This window comes from Lithobates pipiens, unplaced genomic scaffold, assembly GCF_037356315.1.
Source record: "Lithobates pipiens isolate NorthernLeopardFrog02 unplaced genomic scaffold, aLitPip1_a1.2 Scaffold_13, whole genome shotgun sequence".
Lineage (NCBI taxonomy): Eukaryota > Metazoa > Chordata > Amphibia > Anura > Ranidae > Lithobates > Lithobates pipiens.
In genome coordinates this window covers 123,831,211-123,853,941 of record NW_027507718.1, presented here as the reverse complement: position 1 = coordinate 123,853,941, position 22,731 = coordinate 123,831,211, and the positions used below count along the sequence as shown (strand labels likewise).

General features: G+C 43.1%; 1 protein-coding gene across 1 annotated transcript in view; it reads right to left on the bottom strand.

Annotated features, from left to right (window-relative positions):
- Positions 1-22,731, bottom strand: part of TMEM38A (transmembrane protein 38A) — a 50,243-nt gene that overhangs the window by 12,508 nt on the left and 15,004 nt on the right. Inside the window, exons 2-5 of the mRNA XM_077475504.1 lie at positions 16,816-16,972; positions 6,519-6,703; positions 3,071-3,158; positions 921-1,038 (exon numbers count right to left, since the gene is read on the bottom strand). Coding sequence (XP_077331630.1) covers positions 921-1,038; positions 3,071-3,158; positions 6,519-6,703; positions 16,816-16,972 — 548 coding nt within the window. The remainder of the gene's footprint in view (positions 1-920; positions 1,039-3,070; positions 3,159-6,518; positions 6,704-16,815; positions 16,973-22,731) is intronic.

Sequence of the window (22,731 nt, the reverse complement as noted above, 5' to 3'; positions counted from 1 at the left end):
TTAGGTTCTCTTTCCTATGGTACCCTAAACACCTAAGCATGTTCTTATTTTGCTTAATGGTTAATCCAGTCCCGACCGTATGTGATGACATCAGTGCCTGCAATTGATTAGGCATTGAAGCGAAGAGGCTTTGGTGTCGGGTCCTATGAAAAGGAGGAAAAATTTGTATTCAACCCTGCAGTGCAGAGGGGTCTACACTGCAAAGGTAACTTTTTCTCCAGCCCAACGTTCACCTTTATGGTAAGCATTGCTTTTTTCTTAGGACTGTTGTAAACTTCATCACTGGAAACTACTAGTAGCTACTGCAGTAGGGAAAGTCATTCCTTCCGCCACTTTGATCTGAATACAATGGGGTTGATTTACTAAAACTCTGGTGCAGGTATGCACAGAAAACAATCGGATTCCATTTCTTTAAATTCGACAAATAATTAAATTAATTAAACCTTAATTGAACAAGCCAAAGTTAAAAGATTGGCTATGATGTACAGCTGCACCGGATTTTTACTCTCAATTTTTAGAAAATAACCCCCATAATGTTTCATTTCTAACTGCAGTATATCTAATGGCAAAACAGCTTTTTCATTATACAGTTAATAGAATAAAATTATTTAATTCCTGTCAGGTTTTTTTGTCTACAAAAACGTGAAAGGAAATCTCTCTGAAGTGTTCTGCCTGGAACAAGCGTCCCAAAGTAAAAGATTTCTTCTCTATTATTGTTTCGGTGACAACTCAAAATTCTGGATTTTCTCACATTTTAATAAAAAATATTTTGTATTGTATGACACAATAAACCCAAAAAGTTATTTTAAGTCTATTTATTGATAAAAAGAATTAGATTTGCTAGTTCCCCCTCATTAGTCTACATTTATATAAAAACATTCTTTAATTTACTCCTGTACTGAATCTGCTATGATTCTTACCTTGCAAGCTGCCATGAACAATGTAAAAAAGAAGATGAGGTTGGCTTTGGAAATAGGTAACCAGTGGGCCTGTTGCAGAGTAAACAGGATAGCTCCATACAAACTGGCCTTGGTTGGGCTGCAGGAGAAAAAGACAAAAGACATTCAAAAGAAACAGTGAGACAAAGTCCAGGATTTGATTTATAAAGTGTACCCAAAATCACATGTACTGTATGTGAATTTGTTTTTCTATATTGTTATTATATATTATATAATTTATTCATTATTATTTTTTCACTCTATATATACATATATACTGTATATCCAATCTTTAAAGCACTAGTTACAGCAGATTTGTACACTACCAATCAAGAAGAAAACACAAATACTGCTTCTATTCCCCTGATGTTGCTTGTTACGGAGAAACACGTTGGACAGGGCCACACACGTGACATTATCCTGCACGCCAGGTTGAAACTCTGGCAGTGTCTGCTTGTTGTGTTACATGCTGTTTGTATCTGTGCCTCTTTGAGTGGATTCAGGAGTGGAGAGTTTGCTATCTCTGGGATCTGAGTTTGAGTGTTTGTAGAGCAGCAAGGCGTTCTGGGATCTCTGTGTGAGATCTAATGGTGTAGTAAGGAGCTTATTTACCCTTTATGGTGATATGGCTCTGTGGCACAATTCTTTCCTTGGTGGTGTTACTCACTCAAGAATTCTACACAGTTGACCAGTGTGGTGAATCTTACATTTGCAGTTGATTTGGACTTTCCTGTATTTATATATTCTTTATCTAATGTTTACACTATTAATATGAAATTAATTCACTTATATATCTATATTTATTGAGCACTTTATTGGAGAAAGCAGTATTTTATACAAATATCTATATAATCAGATCTATCTATCAACTCCTTCTCCTCCTCTTTCCATAGGGATACCCCAAGGCTCGACCCTCAGTCTCCTTCTCTTTTCTATGTACACCTCCTCCCATGCTTAACTGTCAAAACCCTGTTGTTGAGCCTTTTCATAGCTCAACTTACCAACCAGTCTGCCAACTGACCAAATTAACCCGTCCAACAGTCTGCCTTAAAAACAGGGGTTTAGTTAGCACACATTTGCAAACGCATGCGTAAGCTCCAAGGCCTCTTCATGGGGCAGGTGGGCCTGGAGGCAGCCCAATCCCCCTTAAAGGAACAGGAGAACACTGGGCACCCAGCATGTAGCACATTGGCAGCAAAGGGGCCCAGTGTGTCCCCGGCTGCCTCCAGGCCCACCTGCCCCTCATCTATCCATTTAATGCATGTGCTTTCATTGTGGAGACACTCAGAAATTCAGGAGAGTTTAGGACTGCAATACATGGGGTTCCATGAAGAGGCCCTGCAGCTTAAAAATGCGTTTGCAAATGCATGCTACTAAACCCCTGTTTTTAATGCAGACTGTTGGATGGGTTAATTTGGTCGGTTGGTAGACTGGTTGGTAAATTGAGCTATGGAATGTTCTGTTTTTGGCTTCCAGTGTTCTAAAGCAAGATTACTAACAGAATATTCACTATATGTAGGAAATATATTTACCCCTTTAAGCTTCTAAAATATTTGAATACCTGTTTGTATTCTGTTTTTAATTAAACCAATACATAAAGTACATTGTAAATATGATATATTTAGGCATAGGTTTGTACAAATTAAGTTCAGCAGAAAGCCAAAACTCAAGACATGCAAGGAGAGTTTTTAAGTAAGCCTATATTGGATTGTCACACGTAACTATTGTTATTATAATGCTGATGATATAAAATAAAAGTGTATGCTGTGACACTATAGAACTCCTTTATAAGAGAAGTATGAACAAATCTTTTTTGGCCATACTTTTCTCCTTGGTCATAGGAATGCATTTACTTGTGCTCTCCTGTGACCCAGAATCAGCCGACAGCAAGCTAAAGCCCCAGAGCTCCAGGCTCTGGAAGGATCCTGACAACAATGTCAGGATCAGTGGTTATGTGATTGCTCAGTTATCAGGCTTAGAGCCAGGGAAGGATTATATCAATACTGTAGCATCGAGGTGAGTATGTATATTCGATTTTTTATTTTTTCATTCTGACACTTCTCGTTTAAGTCTTCCCTAATAGGCTGTCTCTGCAGAGATGACATTGGACATACAGTAAGTAAAACACTCACAAGGACATGTGAAGAATTTCATTGGTCTCAGGCTTCCAAACACCACGCAAAAGCTGTTCTAGATTAGACATCAGTGCAACTCCAGAACCTACAGGAAAATAGAAAATGCTAATCAATAACCTGTACTGGTAATCAAATGAGTACATAGTAACTATGTTCCAGGGACGTGCAGTGAGGTCAGTGGCTGGTGAAGCATTGGCTAGTATCAGAGCCAGATACACACAGGTTACATACGCCACAACCGTTAGAGCGAGAACAATAATTCTCCTCTCCTCCTCTGTAACTCTAAACATGTAACCTGTAAGAAATGTTAAAGTGTCGCCTATGGAGATTTTTAAGTACTGAAGTTTGGCGCCATTCCACAAGCATGAGCAATTTTAAATGTTAGGTATGGTAGGTATCTATTTACTTGGTGTAACATCATCTTTCACATTACACAATTAAAAAAAATTATAATAATCTGGCTTTAGTGTTTTTTTTTTTAAAAAGCTGTGGGAAGCCTGGTTGGGTACTCCCGAGCTGGCTTCTGTAGATCTCGTTCTGCACCGAATGTTATAACCAAGGTGCCATGGAATCAACATCTGTTGGGTAACTCGCCAATGGTGAACGGGGGAGGTGATGTGACTTTCTAACTGCGTAAATGTGTATGGATTCCTGTTAAATCTCTGCACATATGTCACGTGTTGATGCTTACTGTTTCTACCATGTAGATGTGTTTATTGAATATTCTTGTTTGATACTATTTATGATGAGCTAAAAAATTGTGACTATATAACAAACTGTATTGCTCTGGAGCCTGTAACAGATATATTATATATATGTTAAATAAAATTTGTTTTCAGATAAAAAAAAAAGTTAGTGTTTTTTTTATATATATTCATGAAATAGTTAAAAAAACGTGTTTGAAAAATTGCTGCGCAAATACCGTGTAACATAAAAAGTTGCAACGACCACCATTTTATTCCTTAGGGTGTCTGCTTAAAAAAAATATGTATATATATATTGTTTGGGGGTTCTGATAATTTTCTACCAAAAAATATGATTTTTACATGTAGGAGAGAAGTGTCAGAATTGTCCTGGGTGGCAAGGGGTTAATTACCATAAGTAAGTAAGTAATATACAATTAATTATTATATATTGTTTTTAAGGTAGTTTACATTATATTCAAAAACTGTACTCAAGCAGGTGGTTTAACAGACAAATTACTGAAGTTTGAAGTTAAAACTTCAAACCAGTAATTTCACAGTAAATAAATAATACATTATTATGTTATTACTTGTTAATATATTATTTAGGTTGATTAAAACAGTACCTTTTCAGCAGGCAGCAGATTCTCATTCTCCCTCTTAACTGTGTGAGAAAAACACGGGATTGTGGGTAAATCTTATACCCATAAACACGTGTTTTTTCCTTGTAATTAAGAAGGCTGGGCTGGAAGGGAGCATGTGTCTTTTAGACACATGCCCCCTTCTATGACACTGCAGGGAGAGGACAGCCTCCCCTGCAGCACTTTTATTGGACATCTTGTTCCAATAGTGCTTTAATACTGGTCCAAGGCTCCAAGCTGTCCACTAAGCTCAGTGCTTCTGACAAGAAGTGAGGAGAGGCACTGTGAGCTCATCCTCTCAGTCTGCTGCAAACCGAGTGTGCCAGCTTGTATTGAAACACTCTGTATGTAGCTTCTGACAGGCTGCACGAGAAGCCTTGTATCTCAGAACTATAGGGGTGGCAGGAGCCCCAAATTTTGACCATTGGTTAGGTAGGACTTCAGCTACCTAACCACCCCCCAGGTCTCTGTGACCCCAGGTTGCCCAGCTACGACCCTCAAAGCTTAAATGTTTTTGTTTTGTGGGGGTGTTTTGGTATTTCTTTTTTTTATGTTCCCCTGGCTATGTTCTTACTAGCTGCCCATCATTCTGCTTACATTTTAATTGGCCTATAACAGTGTTTCTCAACCCTTTTTTCAGTCAAGGCACCCTTTAAAATTATGGACAATCTCGAGGCACCCTCCAAAATTAAGGACAGTTTTGAGGCGCCCCATTCTAAAATGTAAAAACTTTTCTGATAGTTTTACACAATGCAGCAACATCAATACACGTAGGACACCCAACGTTAAAGGTGATTTATTCTTCCAAAGCAAATACAATTTTGCAAACTGGTACTGACTAGTATTCCAATGTTTCTCTTGTCCTTCAGTTTTTCTCCATCGCCTAGCTAATGAGGCCCCAAAGCTGATGGAGAGAGGCAAGGGAGGGTCAAACAAGAATGATATGCAGGCAACTGACATCCTCCTTATCAACTGATGATTTCATTGGTCATAAATTGCCAGCTAGAAGGTTGTAATGATGTACAATGAAAACTTGTGGCTTTGTGTAACTAAAAGTCAGGTTTTGTTCACCCACCGGCTTGTATACAATTTTGGGGCAATTTGTAGGCATTTTTTTAAGGCACCCCTGAAGAAACCTCAAGGCCCCCTAGGGCACCCTAGTTGAAAAAGGCTGCTCTATAATATACAGGCATACCCCACTTTTAAGTACACAATGGGGTTTATTTACTAAAGCTGGAAAGTGCAAAATCAGGCTCACTTCTGCATAGAAACCAATGAGCTTCTAACCCCAGCTTGTTCATTTAAGCTTTGGTAATAAAACCTGGAAGATCATTGGTTTCTAGGCAGAAGTGAGCCTGATTTTGCACTTTCCAGCTTTAGTAAATAAACCCCATTGTGTACTTAAAAGTGGGGTATGCCTGTACATAGTTTGTATCTGATCACTATGTACATGGGTGTGTATAGAATATTTCTGGAGAAAAACAATATTATACGTGTCACTTTAAGACTTAAGCATGAAGTTTAAAAAAACAAACAGACTGCACACCATTTTTACTGTCAGATTGATTTTCAATATTACACAAACTGGTCTGTAGCTTGTAGTTGTGGTATAACAAAATATTAGACACTAATTCATCTATCAACCTCTTGCATAGACATACATAGTGTTCTTTTAAATTCTTCTAGTGTGATTATGCACCCTAGACATCCAATCTGTTTAAAAAAAACTGCTTGTGTCTCATAAAACACTGATGGCTGTTCTTTTACTCAAAGGTATAATTGAAAATGTGGCGCACAATCAAAGTACCTTTTGAGTTATCTGGCTAGGAGGGCATCTAGTGGTGCAAGGAGAAATTACAGGTTCTCAAGTTTTGAGTCATCAAAGTGTATATAGCAAAAAAAGGTTTATTCAGTACACTAGATGTACTGTTATGCCCAGCACATATTTTGCTACACAAAATTTAAGCAAGAGTGGATTTCTGCAAGTAAAAAAAAACAGTTTTTGCTGGAGTTGGACCTTAAGATGGAGCTTTAAAGAGTAGAGTACCACAACGTAATAACGGTGTAAGAGTCACCTTATTGTATTTACACATTAGCTTTTTTGTTTACTTATTTGCTCACCTTTCACCCATCCGATAAGTACCATGATAACCCATCCATGGTGGTAATGGTGGTGGGCATGGTGGATTCCAATGGCAATTTTGCGTACCCGGACTACCTCTTTCATCCCAACAAGGACTAGTTTAATAGGCAGGAAGCTAACTATCTTGTAGAACAGGTTCAGTGGACAGAAGAACATCAAGTACCTGCAATAATGGAAAATCACAACTTAGTTAACCAATTAGTAATGCACCCTTTACATTGATACCTCAGACCTGCCTGTACATGGCTTCTTTAAAGCAGAGCAAAAGGCGCAGCTGCCCTGGGCCCTGTCATTGTTGGGGGGCCCACCTAAGCATCTGCCCGTTGAGCCCACAAATCGGGGGCCCTATAATAACACCGCCGAGCGCAGAAATACAGCGCTTTATTCCCCGGCCAGGGGGGTGGGACCGGGAGCTCTACTGTGGTTCTGACCCCGCCCCATGCAGCCTGTATGCTCGAACCTGAGATTGGAGTAGGAGCACTGAGAGCCCCGCCCCCAAGTCTTTGCAAACCCTACCTCCAGACCCCTGAGGGCCCTGCACATTGATGTCTGAGGGCCCCACACCTGGGCCCCTGAAGGACCTGCACCTGGATATGGGGGCCCTGCACCTGGACCTCTGAGGGCCCTGCACCTGGACATAAGGGCCCCTAACCTGGACCTCTGAGGGCCCTGCACATGGACCTCTGAGGCCCCCGCACCTGGACCTCTGAGGGCCCTGCACCTAGACATGAGGGGCTCACACCTGGACCTCTGAGGGCCCTGCACCTGGACCTCTGAGGGCCCTGCATCTGGACCTGAGGGCCCCGCACCTGGACCTCTGAGAGCACTGTCCCTGAATCAATAAGAGCAGGTGGTGAGCCTGGCTGACTAGGTAGGTCCTTCTCCCCATAGACGGCTTATTGACTGTTATCCTAGCCCTGACCTGTTGTTTATGAACAGTATAGCTGTACACTGCTGATAGGTACAATTTTAAAATTGTTACTTAGTTGATCACCTCCTGTACTCTGGTCTTTGGTTATCTCCTGTACTAGATCCACAGTCTCTGGTTATCTCCTGTATTACATCTGCAGTCTCTGGTCAACTCCTGTATTAGATCCGCAGTGTCTGGTTATCTCCTGTATTCGATTTACAGTCTCTGATTATCTCCTGTACTAGATTTACAATCTCTGGTTATCTGCTGCATTAGATTCACAGTCTCTGGTTATCTCCTGCACTAGATTTGCAGTCTCTGGTCATCTCCTGTATTAGATCCGCAGTCATCGAATCATCTCTCTCAGTCAGCAGTAATGATGTGCAGTAACATCTAGCAATGAATGAGGAAGCAGAAATTATGTGTTGTAACCTCTAACAACCAGTGATCAGTAATAATATGCTGTATCCTCTGGCAACCAATTACAATTGCTGCCTGATCTGCTGCAGTAAACTGATTTAGAGTCTTACTGCTACTTGTTATATGTCTAAGAGCAGTTGGGGGGCCCAAGAAAATGTTTTCCCAGGGCCCAATCAATATTAAAGATGGCCCTGTGCACAGGGGTAGCTTAGGAAGAAGCCAAGGACATAAGACCAAAAACTACGACAAAGGAGAATTAAAACTGCGACATGGCAATCCACAAAATGCTTCGCCAGCCATTTGGGGGGCTAAAGGTCAACTAAAATGGCTGCAGCTGTCTGTGGTAACAAATAGGAAATAAGCAGGTGGGAGAACAAGATTCTAAAAAGGAAGAGCCACTATGCTTGCTTTGCCACGGGAAGATACTGTAAATGGAAACAACTGAACATATCTGGAATTAGACTGCTATTGTGTGGCTGGGCAGTACCAAAACACTAATATTGTACAGTTTATTCTCATATGTATATGGAATGTGTTGTATAAGGCCAAGCTTTTACTAATGCTTCAGCAGTATTGGATTTACTTTATTATTCTTTGTAAACTCCCCTCTGGTTCACTCTAGGTGGAAAGCAGAATATGTCCACTTAAACCCTTTAAAACAGAACTCTAGGCAAATGCCTACTCTGCTCCTGGGTCAAGAGTAAATAATGCACAGAGTGCAGGGGTTAGGAGTGCATAATACACAGAATGCAGGGTTGGGGGGGATGTAATGTACAGAGAGTGCAGGAGTCAGCAGTATGCAATGTACAGAATTCTGGGATCAGGCATGCGTAACATACAGAAAGTGAAACTTTTATCACATTATTATTCTTTAAAACAACCCTGATTGATCAGACTGACAACCCTTATTGATTAGACTGAGCTTATTTCTGCATTTGCGGCCACATTGTGCCAACATCTACTTTATATTTGTTTCATGTTCTCATTCACAGCACTTGAAAACATATTTAGGCTTCATGTACATGAGACGTTTTACAACCTCTCCTGAACGATTTAACTTGACAGATAGTAACCTACGTTTAAAAATGTCAGTTTTGCAGCATTAAGGCTCGGTTCACACAGGGGCGGCACGACTTTCAGCGCGACTCACAGATGCGACCTGCAAACGACTTCAGCGGCGACTTGCAAAACGACTTCTGTATAGAAGTCAATGCAAGTCGCCTGAAGTCGCCCAAAAGTAGTACAGGAACCTTTTTTCTAAGTCGGAGCGACTTGAGTCGCTCCTATTAGAACGGTTCCATAGTACAGAACGGAGCGCAACTTGTCAGGCGGCTAAGTCGCCTGGACAAGTCGCCCCTGTGTGAACCGAGCCTTACATGCCGTATTTAGCGTTTGCTTTTAGAAGTATTTTTCTTTTTTCAAATAATTAAAAACGCCTGTAAACCAAACGTGGCTAAACATGAGTTAGAGCGTTTACAAGCTGTTACAGGCATTTGGCGTTTCAAATGCCTCTGAAAATCCATCCTGAATGCATTTTTTTGCTTTCCAAAAAATGCTTCTGAACTCAACTGCCTAGAAACTACTATAAATGACCCTGTGTATATGTACTGATAAGATAATATGGAGGAGAGTTCAAGGCCAGCTGAAAAATGACCAACTGCTCCTAAATGTCAGTTTACCAGCAGCAGTGTACATGAGACCTTAAAGTGATTCTACATGCTAATTTATTTTAAAATAACAAAACGGTATGCTTACCTGTTCTGTGCAATGATTTTGCACAGAGCAGCCCCAATCGTCCTTTTCGGGTCCCTTGCCCATGCCCCTGGCTCCTCCACTCTGCCAAGTCCCCCCAATAGCAATCCTCTTGCTGTGGGGGCTCTTCATCAGGCTCTGGAGCTGCACTCCTGTGAATGGACATAGGGGTTGACTTACTAAAACTGGGGCAGCTGTGCTGATTGGTTTCTATGCAGAGATGCACCAGATTTTGCACTCTCCAGCTTTAGTAAATCAACCACATTGGCCATTCCCACACAGAGTGAGACTCTGCCCTGCCCCACTCTCTCCACATTGGCTCACTGGCTGTGATTGACAGCAGCAGGAGACAATGGCTCCCGCTGCTATGTGAGCCAATCAGGAGAGAGAGACCCAGGAGAGCTGCTGCTCTCATGCACATCGCTGGATAAAAATTGGGTTTTAGGTAAGTATTGGGGAGGGGGGGGCTGCACCCAGAAGGTTTTTTACTTACTTTTTACTTGCTCTTTAAAAAAAAAACTGACATTTTCTCCTGCTGTGCAAAGTTAAAGTGATTGTAAAGGCTTGTTTTTCTTTCTCTAAGAAAAATAATAAAAATGTTATACTTACCTGCTCTGTGCAGTGGATTTGCATGGAGCAGCCGGATCCTTCTCGGGTCCCCCTTCTGTGATCCTGGCCCCTCCCTCCTGTTCAGTGCCCCTACAGCAAGCAGCTTGCTATGGGGGCACCCGAGCTGAGTCACAGCTCCCTATGTCCATTCAGGCACAGAGCCCTAACCCAGCCCTTCACCCTCTCTCCCTTGATTGGTTAGCTGACTTTGATTGACAATGGCGCCGCTGCTCTGTCTCAGCCAATCAGGAGAGAGAATCTCAGATGGCTGAGACAATTGTGGACATCGCTGGACAGAGAGGGACCTCAGGTACTGTAAGTATTAAGGGGTTTGCTGCACGCAGAAGGCTTTTTTTCTTTATGCATAGAATGCATTAACATAAAAAAAACCTTCTGACTTTACAACCCCTTTAAGGAGGGGGCTGGGGAGTTTATTGTTTGTATACTAACCTGTCTGTAGTGTGCTGGCATAACTCATTATCAATTGTAAACTATATTTAATCATAATGGAGGGGTTTCACTAAAACTGGAGTAGACAGAATCTGGACAAGCTCTGCATAGTGCCCAGTTGATTCTCACTTCAGCTTTTGCAGTTAAGCTTTGAAAATGAAAGACAGAGGTGAATGAATGAATGAATGAATGAAATACTTGTATAGCGCACAATGCGAACTGAATCGCCTCTAGGCTGAGGTGATTGGTTGTCATGCACAAGTACTGCATCAGTACTGGTTTTAACTCCCTTTTTTTTTCTCTTCTGGGGATAGTTCTTTTTTAGGAACATTCGACCAGAAAAGCTAAAGAGCATTTAAACAAAAGAGAAAATAGCCTATAATAATACGAGAGAGACCTCTGACCTGTGACAAAGTGTATGAAATTCCTGTACTCACCAATGAGAGTGTAATAAATCAGCTACTGTAGTGAGTGAACTGCTAAACAGAATTGAGACAATGTTGCACAAACGGAACTCCATTGTTTGACCAGTTTACCGGAGTGAAGCCCTTCATAGATGCACAACAGAACACCTTAGGTAAACAGCATATCAATGTATTGTGTAAAAGTGGCCCTCATATGTGAGAATATTACTTGAGAGGTCACTTTAATATGCCTTAAGTGCTTATTGCAGCTATAGGAATCAGGCCCATTTTACCAGGTTTAATCTGTAATTCCGATGAAGGTTGTCGAGGGCACAAGAAAAATATAAACAGTCTGACGCCTGGTCTGGACAGTTTTCCCTGACAGGCAGTCAGACTGTCCTTATTCCTTGGCTATATTCTTTCCCCTTCACAAAATGAAATAGGACCAGTTAATGTGAGGGACAACACGTAGAAGTATACCCTCTACTATGTCATCTTGGTCATACAGATTTACCTTCTAGCTTTACATGTAGTGCTTTAACTGTGGTTATACGAAGATTTTCTTTTCATTCCATGAATCTTTTAGACTAAGATAACTTTGCAAGGATAGCAAGCAGGGCTGCTGTTAGAAATCACTGGGCCCCATACAGCCTACCTGACAGGGCCCCTGTCTGAAAGTGACAGAGGATATATATTTTTCAATCTGTAGCCTCAGCCGCACAGATGAATAGGAAGCACTTTGAGGCTTCCTGCTCATTCACAAACAGAAGCATAGTAAATAGACTTGCGCACACTGAAATATTTTGTTTTCGGAATTTCGTTTTTGTCCGAAAAATTAATTTAGTTACTCCCGAAATTAGTATTTATTAATTTTGTTTAGTTAAAAAATGCATTTGTCCGAAAATTCGAAATAATTAAGTTTGAACCTGTCATTGAAGGCTTATGGTGGCCAAGAAGATTCGACTGAGCAGCTAAACTGCACGACGCCGCAATCGTACATTTCCGCTGGAATGTTCCGCCTACAAGCTATAGTAGAATTCTAATGTTGTATGACACTAGTAATAATTATATTTATTAATTATTATTACTAGTCAACCAACATTAGAATTCTTCTATAGCCTATGGGCAGAGCATTTGACCATAAATGTCCACTCGCAGCGACTGCTTCGTCGAATCTTCATGTCGAATCTTTTCTCACTATGTCAAATAATCTTGGACTAATAGAATTAGGATAGGCACATTGGACCTTTTTTGCTATTGTCTCTATAATGTCAAATCTTTTCTCTCTATGTAGAATAATCTTGAACTAATAGAGCTAAGGTTAGGCACATTCGACCACAGGTTCGATGGACACAGATTGTTATTGTCAGTGTCATGTCGAATCTCTTATCTATATCGAACTGTTGTCGCAACGAAAATAAAGCATTTGTTTATGTCAGGTCTTTCGATTCTCAGATTCTGCACGTTCGTTTGTTAAAACTATAACGAAAATACCCGAAATTCGGACGGAAATGTATTCGGAGGAAAACGAATGCACGTGTCTAATAGTACACAGTTTACTATGCCTCACTGATAAATGAACACAGGAATGATTGGTACTGATAACTCACTGTGTTCATTCAGGAAAGGAAGGGGCCAGTAAATTACATCAGCTTGTGTGCCCACAGCAGCTGCTGGTGAGAGAGGAGAGGAAAGAAGCTGGCAGTGCTGCGGGGGAAAGGGGCATGCAGGGGGGCCCAGACATCAGATAGAAGGGGCTCATGTGCTAGAACCAATCCCCTTGCAGTACAGCCAGAGGGAGAAAGAGGAGAAGAAGCTGGCAGCACTGCAGGAGGAGGCAGATGAGTATTGGTGTTTGCAACAAGACAGTACAGCCAGACATCCTGCTCAACAGGTAACTAGGCCCCCCTTTTGAACTGATGGGGCCCATGCCCAGTACAGGAGGGCTGGCTGTACTGCCTTAGCAGTGCTGATAGCAGGACTACAATCTGTACACTGACATCTCCAAGCTGAGGCATTAATTGGTTTAAGCGAGCCTAACTGCTTTACATACTTCCTTTAAATGATTCTACATCATCCCATATCATAGTTGCCAACATTGTAAAAAAAATTCCGGGACACTTTTTTGGCTGTAGGCAGAGTTGTATTATAATTAGGGGGTGGGGCATGCAGTTATAGGTGAGGCATAGGCAAAGGTTAAAATGTGGCACGTGCAGTGCGCCGGGGCGAAATATGGGCGTGGTTTATGTACAATAGTGGGTGTGGCTTAAATGAGCGTGGCTCAAAGGGGTGTGGTTAGAGTCTGAGATGAATGTGGGATGGAGAGGGAAAGGGGAGGGGGGGAGGGATGGAGGGACAGCAGCCCCAGATCCTAAACCACAATAGCAATATGTGTTTTCCAGAGTTTGACAATCAGCAGATAAAGATACTCCAAATACCTGGTGTTAGCGCTTCAATCATCCTGAGGCCATGATTGTTATGGTGTCAGGATGATTGAAGTGCATTATTTCTATTATTACATTGTAATATAAAATGAAATCATTCAACTCACCATAATCAGTGGGAGCCATGAGCGTGTCACTAGCCACGTTGCCTGCCACCAGATACCATCAGGTGCCCCAAGCAGAGTCCCTCCTTACATCAGGTGCCCCATCAGAGCAGCCTTCCTCACATCTGTGTCTCCATCAGCGGAGCCCCTCCTTACATCTGGTGTCCCAATCTGTCCTCCTTACATCTGGTGTCCCCATCAGTCCTCCTTACATCTGGTGTCCCCATCAGTCCTCCTTACATCTGGCGTCCCCATCAGTCCTCCTTACATCTGGCGTCCCCATCAGTCCTCCTTACATTTGGTGTCCCCATCAGTCCTCCTAACATCTGGTGTCCCCATCAGTCCTCCTAACATCTGGTGTCCCCATCAGTCCTCCAAACATCTGGTGTCCCCATCAGTCCTCCAAACATCTGGTGTCCCCATCAGTCCTCCAAACATCTGGTGTCCCCATCAGTCCTCCATACATCTGGTGCCCCCCGACATCCAGACTGGCCCCCCCTCTGACATCCAGACTGGCCCCCCCTCTGACATCCAGACTGGCCCCCCCTCTGACATCCAGACTGGCCCCCCCTCTGACATCCAGACTGGCCCCCCTCTGACATCCAGACTGCCCCCGACATCTAGACTGGCCCCCGACATCCAGACTGGCCACCCTCTGACATCCAGACTGGCCCTCCTCTGACATACAGACTGCCCCCTGACATCTAGACTGGCCCCGACATCCAGACTGGCTCCCCTCTGACATCCAGACTGGCCCCCTTCTGACATCCAGACTGGCTCCCTTCTGACATCCAGACTGGCCCCCTTCTGACATCCAGACTGGCCCCCCTCCGACATCCAGACTGGCCCCCGACATCCAGACTAGCCCTCTCCTCTGACATCCAGACTAGCCCTCTCCTCTGACATCCAGACTGGCCCCCCCTGACATCCAGACTGGCCCCCCCTGACATCCAGACTGGCCCCCCCCTCTGACATCCAGACTGGCCCCCCCGCTGACATCCAGACTGGCCCCCCCTCTGACATCCAGACTGGCCCCCCCTCTGACATCCAGACTGGCCCCCCTCTGACATCCAGACTGGCCCCCCTCTGACATCCAGACTGGCCCCCCCTCTGACATCCAGACTGGCCCCCCCTCTGACATCCAGACTGCTCCCTCTGACATCCAGACTGCCCCCCCGACATCCAGACTGGCCCCGATATCCAGACTGGCCCCCTGACATCCAGACTGCCCCCTCTGACATCCAGACTGCCCCCGACATCCAGACTGCCCCCGACATCCAGACTGCCCCCGACATCCAGACTGCCCCCGACATCCAGACTGCCCCCTCTGACATCCAATCTGCCCCCCGACATCTAGACTGCCCCCGACATCCAGACTGGCCCCCCGACATCTAGACTGCCCCCGACATCCAGACTGGCCCCCGACATCCAGACTGCCCCCTCTGACATCCAGACTGGCCCCCCACATCCAGACTGCCCACGACATCCAGACCGGCCCCCGACATCCAGACTGCCCCCTCTGAAATCCAGACTGCCCCCTCTGACATGCAGACTGGCCCCTCTGACATCCAGACTGGCCCCTCTGACATCCAGACTGGCCCCTCTGACATCCAGACTGGCCCCTCTGACATCCAGACTGGCCTCCGACATCCAGACTGGCCTCCGACATCCAGACTGGCCTCCGACATCCAGACTGCCCCCTCTGACATCCAGACTGCCTCCCAACATCTAGACTGCCCCTGACATCTAGACTGCCCCCTCTGACATCCAGACTGGCCCCCGACATCCAGACTGGCCCCCGACATCCAGACTGGCCCCCGACATCCAGACTGCCCCCTCTGACATCCAGACGGCCCCCTCTGACATCCAGACTGCCCCCTCTGACATCCAGACGGCCCCCCGACATCCAGACTGGCCCCCGACATCCAAACTGGCCCCCGACATCCAGGCTGCCCCCTCTGACATCTAGACATTGCCGCGCAGAAAGAGATTAAGCTGCGGCGCTGCCCACCTTCCGCCCCTTTCCATTACAGTTCACAGACACTGGCAGGGGGGTGGGGCTGGGCGGCACCGCAGCATCTCTATTGTCATGCCATCCGCCATGCCATCCGCCATGCCCTCTGGTCTTCTTTAAAATGGTGGCCGGCGGAGACATTGTCTCTGCCGGCCGCGGGACTCTAGCGGCCAGCGGCGAAAATCGTGAATAACCGAATTTCCCTGGACATTTCCTGGGAAACCATTGAATCGGGAAAAGGGTCCTAATCCCAGGAATCTCCCGAGAAATTTGGACAGTTGCCAACTATGCCATATAAGTGCATGAACAAAAGCATAATTTTACATACGGGCAAAGCTCAGTAATGTCATCATGATACCATAACACATTGTTAAAAGGTCAGTGGTTAAAGCGGGAGTCCACTGGGACTCCGCGTTTTTTTTTTTTTTTTTTAAAGCCAGCAGCTACAAATACTGCAGCTGCTGACTTTTAAAATAGTGACACTTACCTGTCCAGCGCGCCCGCGATGTCGGCACCCGAAGCCGATCTCTAGGTCGCCTGTCGGGTCCTGCCGCCGCCATCTTGGGTATGGGAATCAGGAAATGGAGCCTTTCGGCTTCATTTCCCGGTTCCCTACTGCGCATGCGCGAATCGCGCTGCGCAATAAGGAGGCTCCCCCGCTGCCTCTGGGATCTTTGTGTTTCCCAGCAGGCAGCGGGGCACTTGCGGGAAGGGGCGGGCACTTGCGGAAAGGGGCGTAAGTTACGCCCCTTTCCGCAGAGAGCTATCCCGGAAGTGGGTGCAGTTACCTGGATTATCCAGGTAACTGCACCCCCCTCCCCCCTGAAAGGTGCCGATTGTGGCACCGGAGGGGGGGAGGGTTCCGATGAGCGGAAGGTCCACTTTAGGGTGGACCTCCGCTTTAATATCTAGAAGCTTTCGGTACTCTAAAGCCCCATACACACTATCAGATTTTCTGCTAATTTTATCCTTCAGATTTACCAAAATCATGTAGTGCAAGGGCCTGCCTGATTGCATACAAATTGAAACTCCTAAGGTTTGACCTCATATAACAATCAGCAGAAAAACTGATAGTGTCTATGGGGTTTAACAGTTCATGCTATTTTTATATAAGCAACAGAAAAAAAAAATCAATATTACATAGTAATTTACAATGCTGTGAGCTTACCAAACAGCTGAAGCCAAAAGTATATTGGAATTATTGCTGAAGTAGTTTATGGGTGAATCACCAAGTAAGACATCTGCAAGAATGTAGCTGCCAAAGCAGTAGAGCATCGCACATAACCAGGAGGCTACTGGACTGCGCCTGGAAAGAGCCACAGCACCTTCACAAGAGAAAAGACAGTCAAAAGTCAGAGGAAATTTAAAACCTGAGCTACAATTTGCTGAATATCTTTATATGAGTACATAGCCATTTGTCAGTATGCAATATTCTCAGTTACAATTATAGTAAAACGACCATTTTGTACAAGCAAAGACTTATATGATTTAATATTATTTTAGTGCCTTCGTCAATGGGTTTTTATATGCTTCAATAGGGTTTTTCATTCCCATAGAAGTCTATGGGAATGTAAAACCTGCTTGAAACAGGTCAAATGAGGGTTATGCCGCATACACGCGTTTTGAATTTCAGCCAGCAAAAGACAGATGGGAGTTTTTTGATCGGAAAATGCGACTGTGTGTATGCTCTATGGGAATTTACCTGGCCAAATTCCCGCCAGCAAAAATTTGATAGCATGTTCTCAATTTTCCCAATGGAAAAACTTTCTATTGGAAATTCTGATCGCGTGTATGCAATTCCGACGTGCAAAACTCACGCATGCTCAGATTCAACTACGAGATGGAAGCTATTGGCTATTAGATATTGAACTTCCTTTTTCTAGTCACGTCATATGCGTTGTATGTCACTGTGTTCTTGGTGGTCGGAATTTGGTGTGACCGTGTGTAGGCAAGACAGTTTGAGCGGAATTCAGTCGGAATTCTGACGGGAAAACCATCAGAGCTTTTTCCAACAAGAATTCCGATCATGTGTACACGGCCTGAGAGGTCAGATGTACTTGTCAAATAATTCTGAATGAGCTCAGAAATATCTCAAACTCATGTCAAACTGATGCCAATGTCATTGCCAGCATAGGCAAAGGGTTTTCCAAAGCTGCAGGCCTAAATATTACCATTGCACATTACATTCATTGCCTTAAACATCCCTCGTATAGCTTAACTTGGCAGCAAAAGGGTTAATAACTAACTGTGTGAGTTAGATGTTGCTATGGGAAGACAGAATGAGAGGGCAGACAGCTGATCCTTCAGTATAGGGTCTAATTATAGGCAATAGGTCAGGAGAGGGGCAAAGGCTGAGGGACACCTGTCAAAGTCCTTCATGGTTGTTAGATGAGAAGTGCACTGGACCAAACATATCAATGGACAAGACAAACTCTGAGCCACAGAAACTGTTTTGTATACTTTTAGAAAAACATATACTGGACAAAAAAACCCTGTTGATATTAGTTAGAAATAAAGTCCTTGTTTCCTTATATATTGTACCTTGGAGGTACTTGAATGGAATACATTCAAGGCATCCTGAGCTATGGGCTATGCTAGCACTAACACAAGTTCTAATGTTTCTAAGGGGCCCCATTCAAAAACAATAACTGATTTATGGCTTTTAGAAGAAGGGAAACTTGCTTGACAAGCTTGGTGTATTTTTGATTCAGGGAAATACTATCATTCATTGCATTATCATAGAATAATTTGCATATTTAAAGATAACTCTAATTCCTCCTGTATTGTAAATGTAGTCTACCCTCATGTTGTACAGCAGTGGTCAAGTGATCAAGCAGTGGTCAGCAGTTGATCAAGTGATCAACCCTGTCCCCAGGGGCCACTAAAAGATCAGGTTTGCAAGATAACTGAAATCCATCACAGGTGATATCATATGCTGCTCAGTGATTGCAGTATTCTAGTCTGGATCTCCCCAAGGTAATACATAAAACCTGGCCTGTTAATGGGCCTTGAGGACAGGGTTGATAACCACTGTTGTAAAGCACTGTGCAAGCTGTTGGCACTATATAAATCATGTATAAGAATAATAATTCATAAAAATTGTTGATTATGATGTTTTAGAAGGTTAGAAGACACAATTCATTTACGGAAGCCCGAGGTCCATGACGGTTTTAGTTTGGCACTGACACTTAACCAGTAGTTGGTCTTTGGATGTGTTGATCTCACAAGAAAGGCTGACTTCTGTTGGATGTCTTTAGAAAGTTGTCAGTTTCATGTTCCTTTCATCTGTCCATTCAAACTACCCCAAATTAGAGTTTGTTATGGAATCTGGACCACTAAAAACTCATAAAAAGAAAAGTTGATAGCTTGAGTTTTGTTCCAAACAGGCCTTCAATGGACCAAACTTTTTTTTACCTTCCCTTAAGGTACCCTTTATTTTGCTTAAGGACATTACAAACTACATATTTTAAATTATGCAATCAGGGACCGCTAAAAAGTCATAAAAAGAAAATTGATAGCTTAACTTTTGTTCCAAAGAGGCCTTTAATGCACCAAACTTTTTTTTTTACCTTCCCTAAAGGTACCCTTTATTTTGCTTAAGGACATAACGAAATCCCTGGCTTTCCACAGAACACATTAATGCAATATGTTGCTTTACAGTGACTTGAAGAAAATGTGTGCCTGCTATATTTTGAATGTATTTTTTTTCCCAAGCAGGATCGATTTATTAGAAAAAAAGTATAAGCCATACATTATAACATTTTGGCATGACAAAGCATAACATCAGCAATAATACAGAAAATACAAGGTACCACAAGCCACAAAAGTGGTGGAAATGAAATCACTGTAAACATAGAAGAATAGGCAAATATTTCCTCATTGGAAAACGTGTTTTGAATGTATTAATCTTCACTTTGCCATTTAGGTCATTTTAAATTGCATCTTTCATAAACGCTACACAAAGCATACAGGGAGCAATAACCATTTCCTTTAGTGCAAAGAGCTTTTATTATAAATGTATGGACAGAAGATTACAGGTTTTTTTTTTGTGTACCACTTTTCATTTAAAAACTGTCATTCTCACATCTACTACTACTCTATTACTAATCATGTAACCTTGATGTGGCCAAGCTTAGTCTTTGTAATGCCCTCTCACTGCTGTTTAACATTAGGGTGTCTACGCATCTATATAAGTAAATATACAGTTACCAACAGTAAATATTGTACATAATGTATACATGTGAAGTATCACATTGTACTCTACTAGGCCAATCACTTCATATATAAATAAAACCTGTAACTGTGACTTGTATATAGAAACCAAACTCATAGATGCATAATCTAATTCATGTAGAATGCTCTCTTGCATGATTTCTTCATATTTATTTGAGACCAAACCAAGAATGCCTTAAGCTGAACTCCAGGTATGGATTTGATTGCTTAGTTACACTGCTTCAGCTTAAACCAATGAAAGCATACATATTTCATATGTATGTAACAGCTGTGCAAGTGGAGAATCACGTTGATAGTTACCATTGCTATAGTGATCCTCACTGTCCCATGCCAGAGGATGCTCTGCTGCATAGTAACTATGGCAGGGGAAGGGGCAGTAAAGGGAGGTTGCTCACTCAACGTGGGCGCCATTCACAGAATGCCTTGCATTTTCCTCAATGAATGCAAGGCATTCTCTGATTGAATGAGGTGGTCAGGCTGGGCAGTGATGTCACAATCTCTACCTCGTCCAGTCAGAGAACTCCATGCATTTATTGAAAAAAATGCAGCTGCAGCCATGATCCTGGTATCATTTTTTTAGAGCCTACAATAGACTTTACTGTAAAAGTGATTGGAGCGGCTGTAAAGGTGCCCAATTACAGTTACAGTGCGGGAAGGGCCCCCTCTTCTCCTGCCGCCGCCATTCTCAGGCTCTCCCGTTTCCACCGGGAGCCTGTGACCACTGTAAGTGGTCTGGTTGGCTGTGCACAGAGGAGGGGGGGAACATCTATTTCTCCATCTCATCTGTGACTAATGAAGCCAGGAGCGACAAGGATTTCATCACTACTGGTTTTCGGTGCTGTGTTTCCCTCGCCAGTACAGCATTGGCTGCCTTGGAGGGCAGAGGAGGAATTGGGGTCTATTAGAGAGTACCTGTCACTGCCCAAAGCTTGTAAAAGCAATAAAGTTAAATAAATAAAAAAATGAAGTGCAAAAGTAAATAAAAAATCATTTTTAAATTTTTAAAACATTCCTATCCCCCCATGCAAATGTAAACGCAAGTGAGCATGTAGGCAGGTGCAAATTTTAGTGCTGAGCTGTCCAGGTTGGAAAGGATTAATGCAGGTTCTGATTTTCCCGGCCTGGGTTCTGCCCTCCACCCTGTGGTACATATAAATAGGGCAAGGCAAGGACTCAGGAGGAGGTGAAGCAGGGCTTACCTGGGAAGGTGGAGAGAAGTCCGCCTATGAAAATGGAACCACTTTAACAGCAACCCACGAGCACCCCACACAGGAAACCACCTTTCAAGGACTCTACGTTATGGACTGCTACCTGGAAAGGTATGCCTGGGCATCCTGGGACTACAGGAGAACTTTTAGAAGTTGGAGTCTATTATCGCAGTCAAACTGTTGAACCGTTCAAAAGCCTGGTCTGACGTTATTTATAAAGGGGTGCATGGTGGAACTATAAGAACAGGGCCTGAAAAGCACTTACGGGGTTGAAGAGGAAGGAACGGAAGGCCATCATGAAGGCTTAACTCTATACAGAAGTTGGAGGAGGGAATGTAATGCACTGCGCCCTGAGCCCACTCAGTTGTGGGACAATAGCGAATTAATATTCATTATTGTCTTCCTGATTCTCCTCCATGCCAATCAGGAAGTAGGTCCTGAGATCCAATTGGCCGAGAGGAGAAGCGACCTTATTGGCTGCCAAGGAGGAAGCCGCCAGGGAGGAGACGCAGGGAAGGCCACCATGAAGCCGCCAAGGAGGAGGAGGAGATGCAGGAAGGAACCTAAGATACCCTGTGACATAAAAAATTGTGACAGCCCACATTTTATTCTCCAGGGCATCTGCTTTCAGAAAAGACATCATGTTTGGGGGTTCCAAGTAATTTTCAAAAAAAAAATGCAGATTTTAACATGCATGTGAAAAGGTTCAAAACTTCCCTGGGAGGCAAGTAATTAAAAATAAAATGTTTGTTTTATTAAAGCAGTTTTAAACAAAATGCAAACATTTATAATTGCAGCTAATTAGTAGATGTAATGGCCCCCTTAGTTTTATTTTTTAAGCTTTCTTTCTTTTATTTTCACCTGGTGATCTTGCCAGTACGTCTGGTGTTTTTCAACAGAACAAGCTGTTCTAGAGATGTAGCAGTTAGGGCTTTGAGACAAACTATTTACCACTGACAAGGGTGCCTACAATGATCAGCTTTTATCTGTTTATGTAAAGCTGTTATCCCAAAAGGAACAAAACAGTTTTCTGTAACTGCTTAAAAAGTGTGAGCTGGAATTTGGCTTCAATTTGTTAGTGTATCCAAATCTGCTAATTCATCTAACCCTGCATTTACTGACTGGTAAGCTGCAATATATTACTTATTTGATTTGGCGTTTAACGCCATTTTAATGACCACACCTTATACATATTGGATATAGAAAAAATGGGGTTCCCTCGCGCTATAAAAGTGAAAAATATCTGAATGTGGTATGTCAGTTAGATTGCTGCTAGACCTAAAGTGTATACCATGCACTTGAACAAAAATAAATAATTTTATTTTTATTTATATATATATATATATATATTTTTTTTTTAATTAACCTTATGCATATTGCTTTAAAGGCAGTACATTTTATATTTAAGCCTGACTGTGTATGGTATGGGAAGCTTCAGAGCTTTCAGTTTAAAAAAGAAAAAATTCAACTTTGGCGCCACTTGAGGAACTAGGGACTTATCTGCCTAAACTTGATGGTAGTTTTCTCAATAGGGTGGAGCATTTAATCTTATCTGCTTCTCTGTACTATTAGCAACACCACCCAGTATACTTTGACAAATGATTGCAGAAGTTGTGTCAACATAGAAAATAATGTTATTGCCA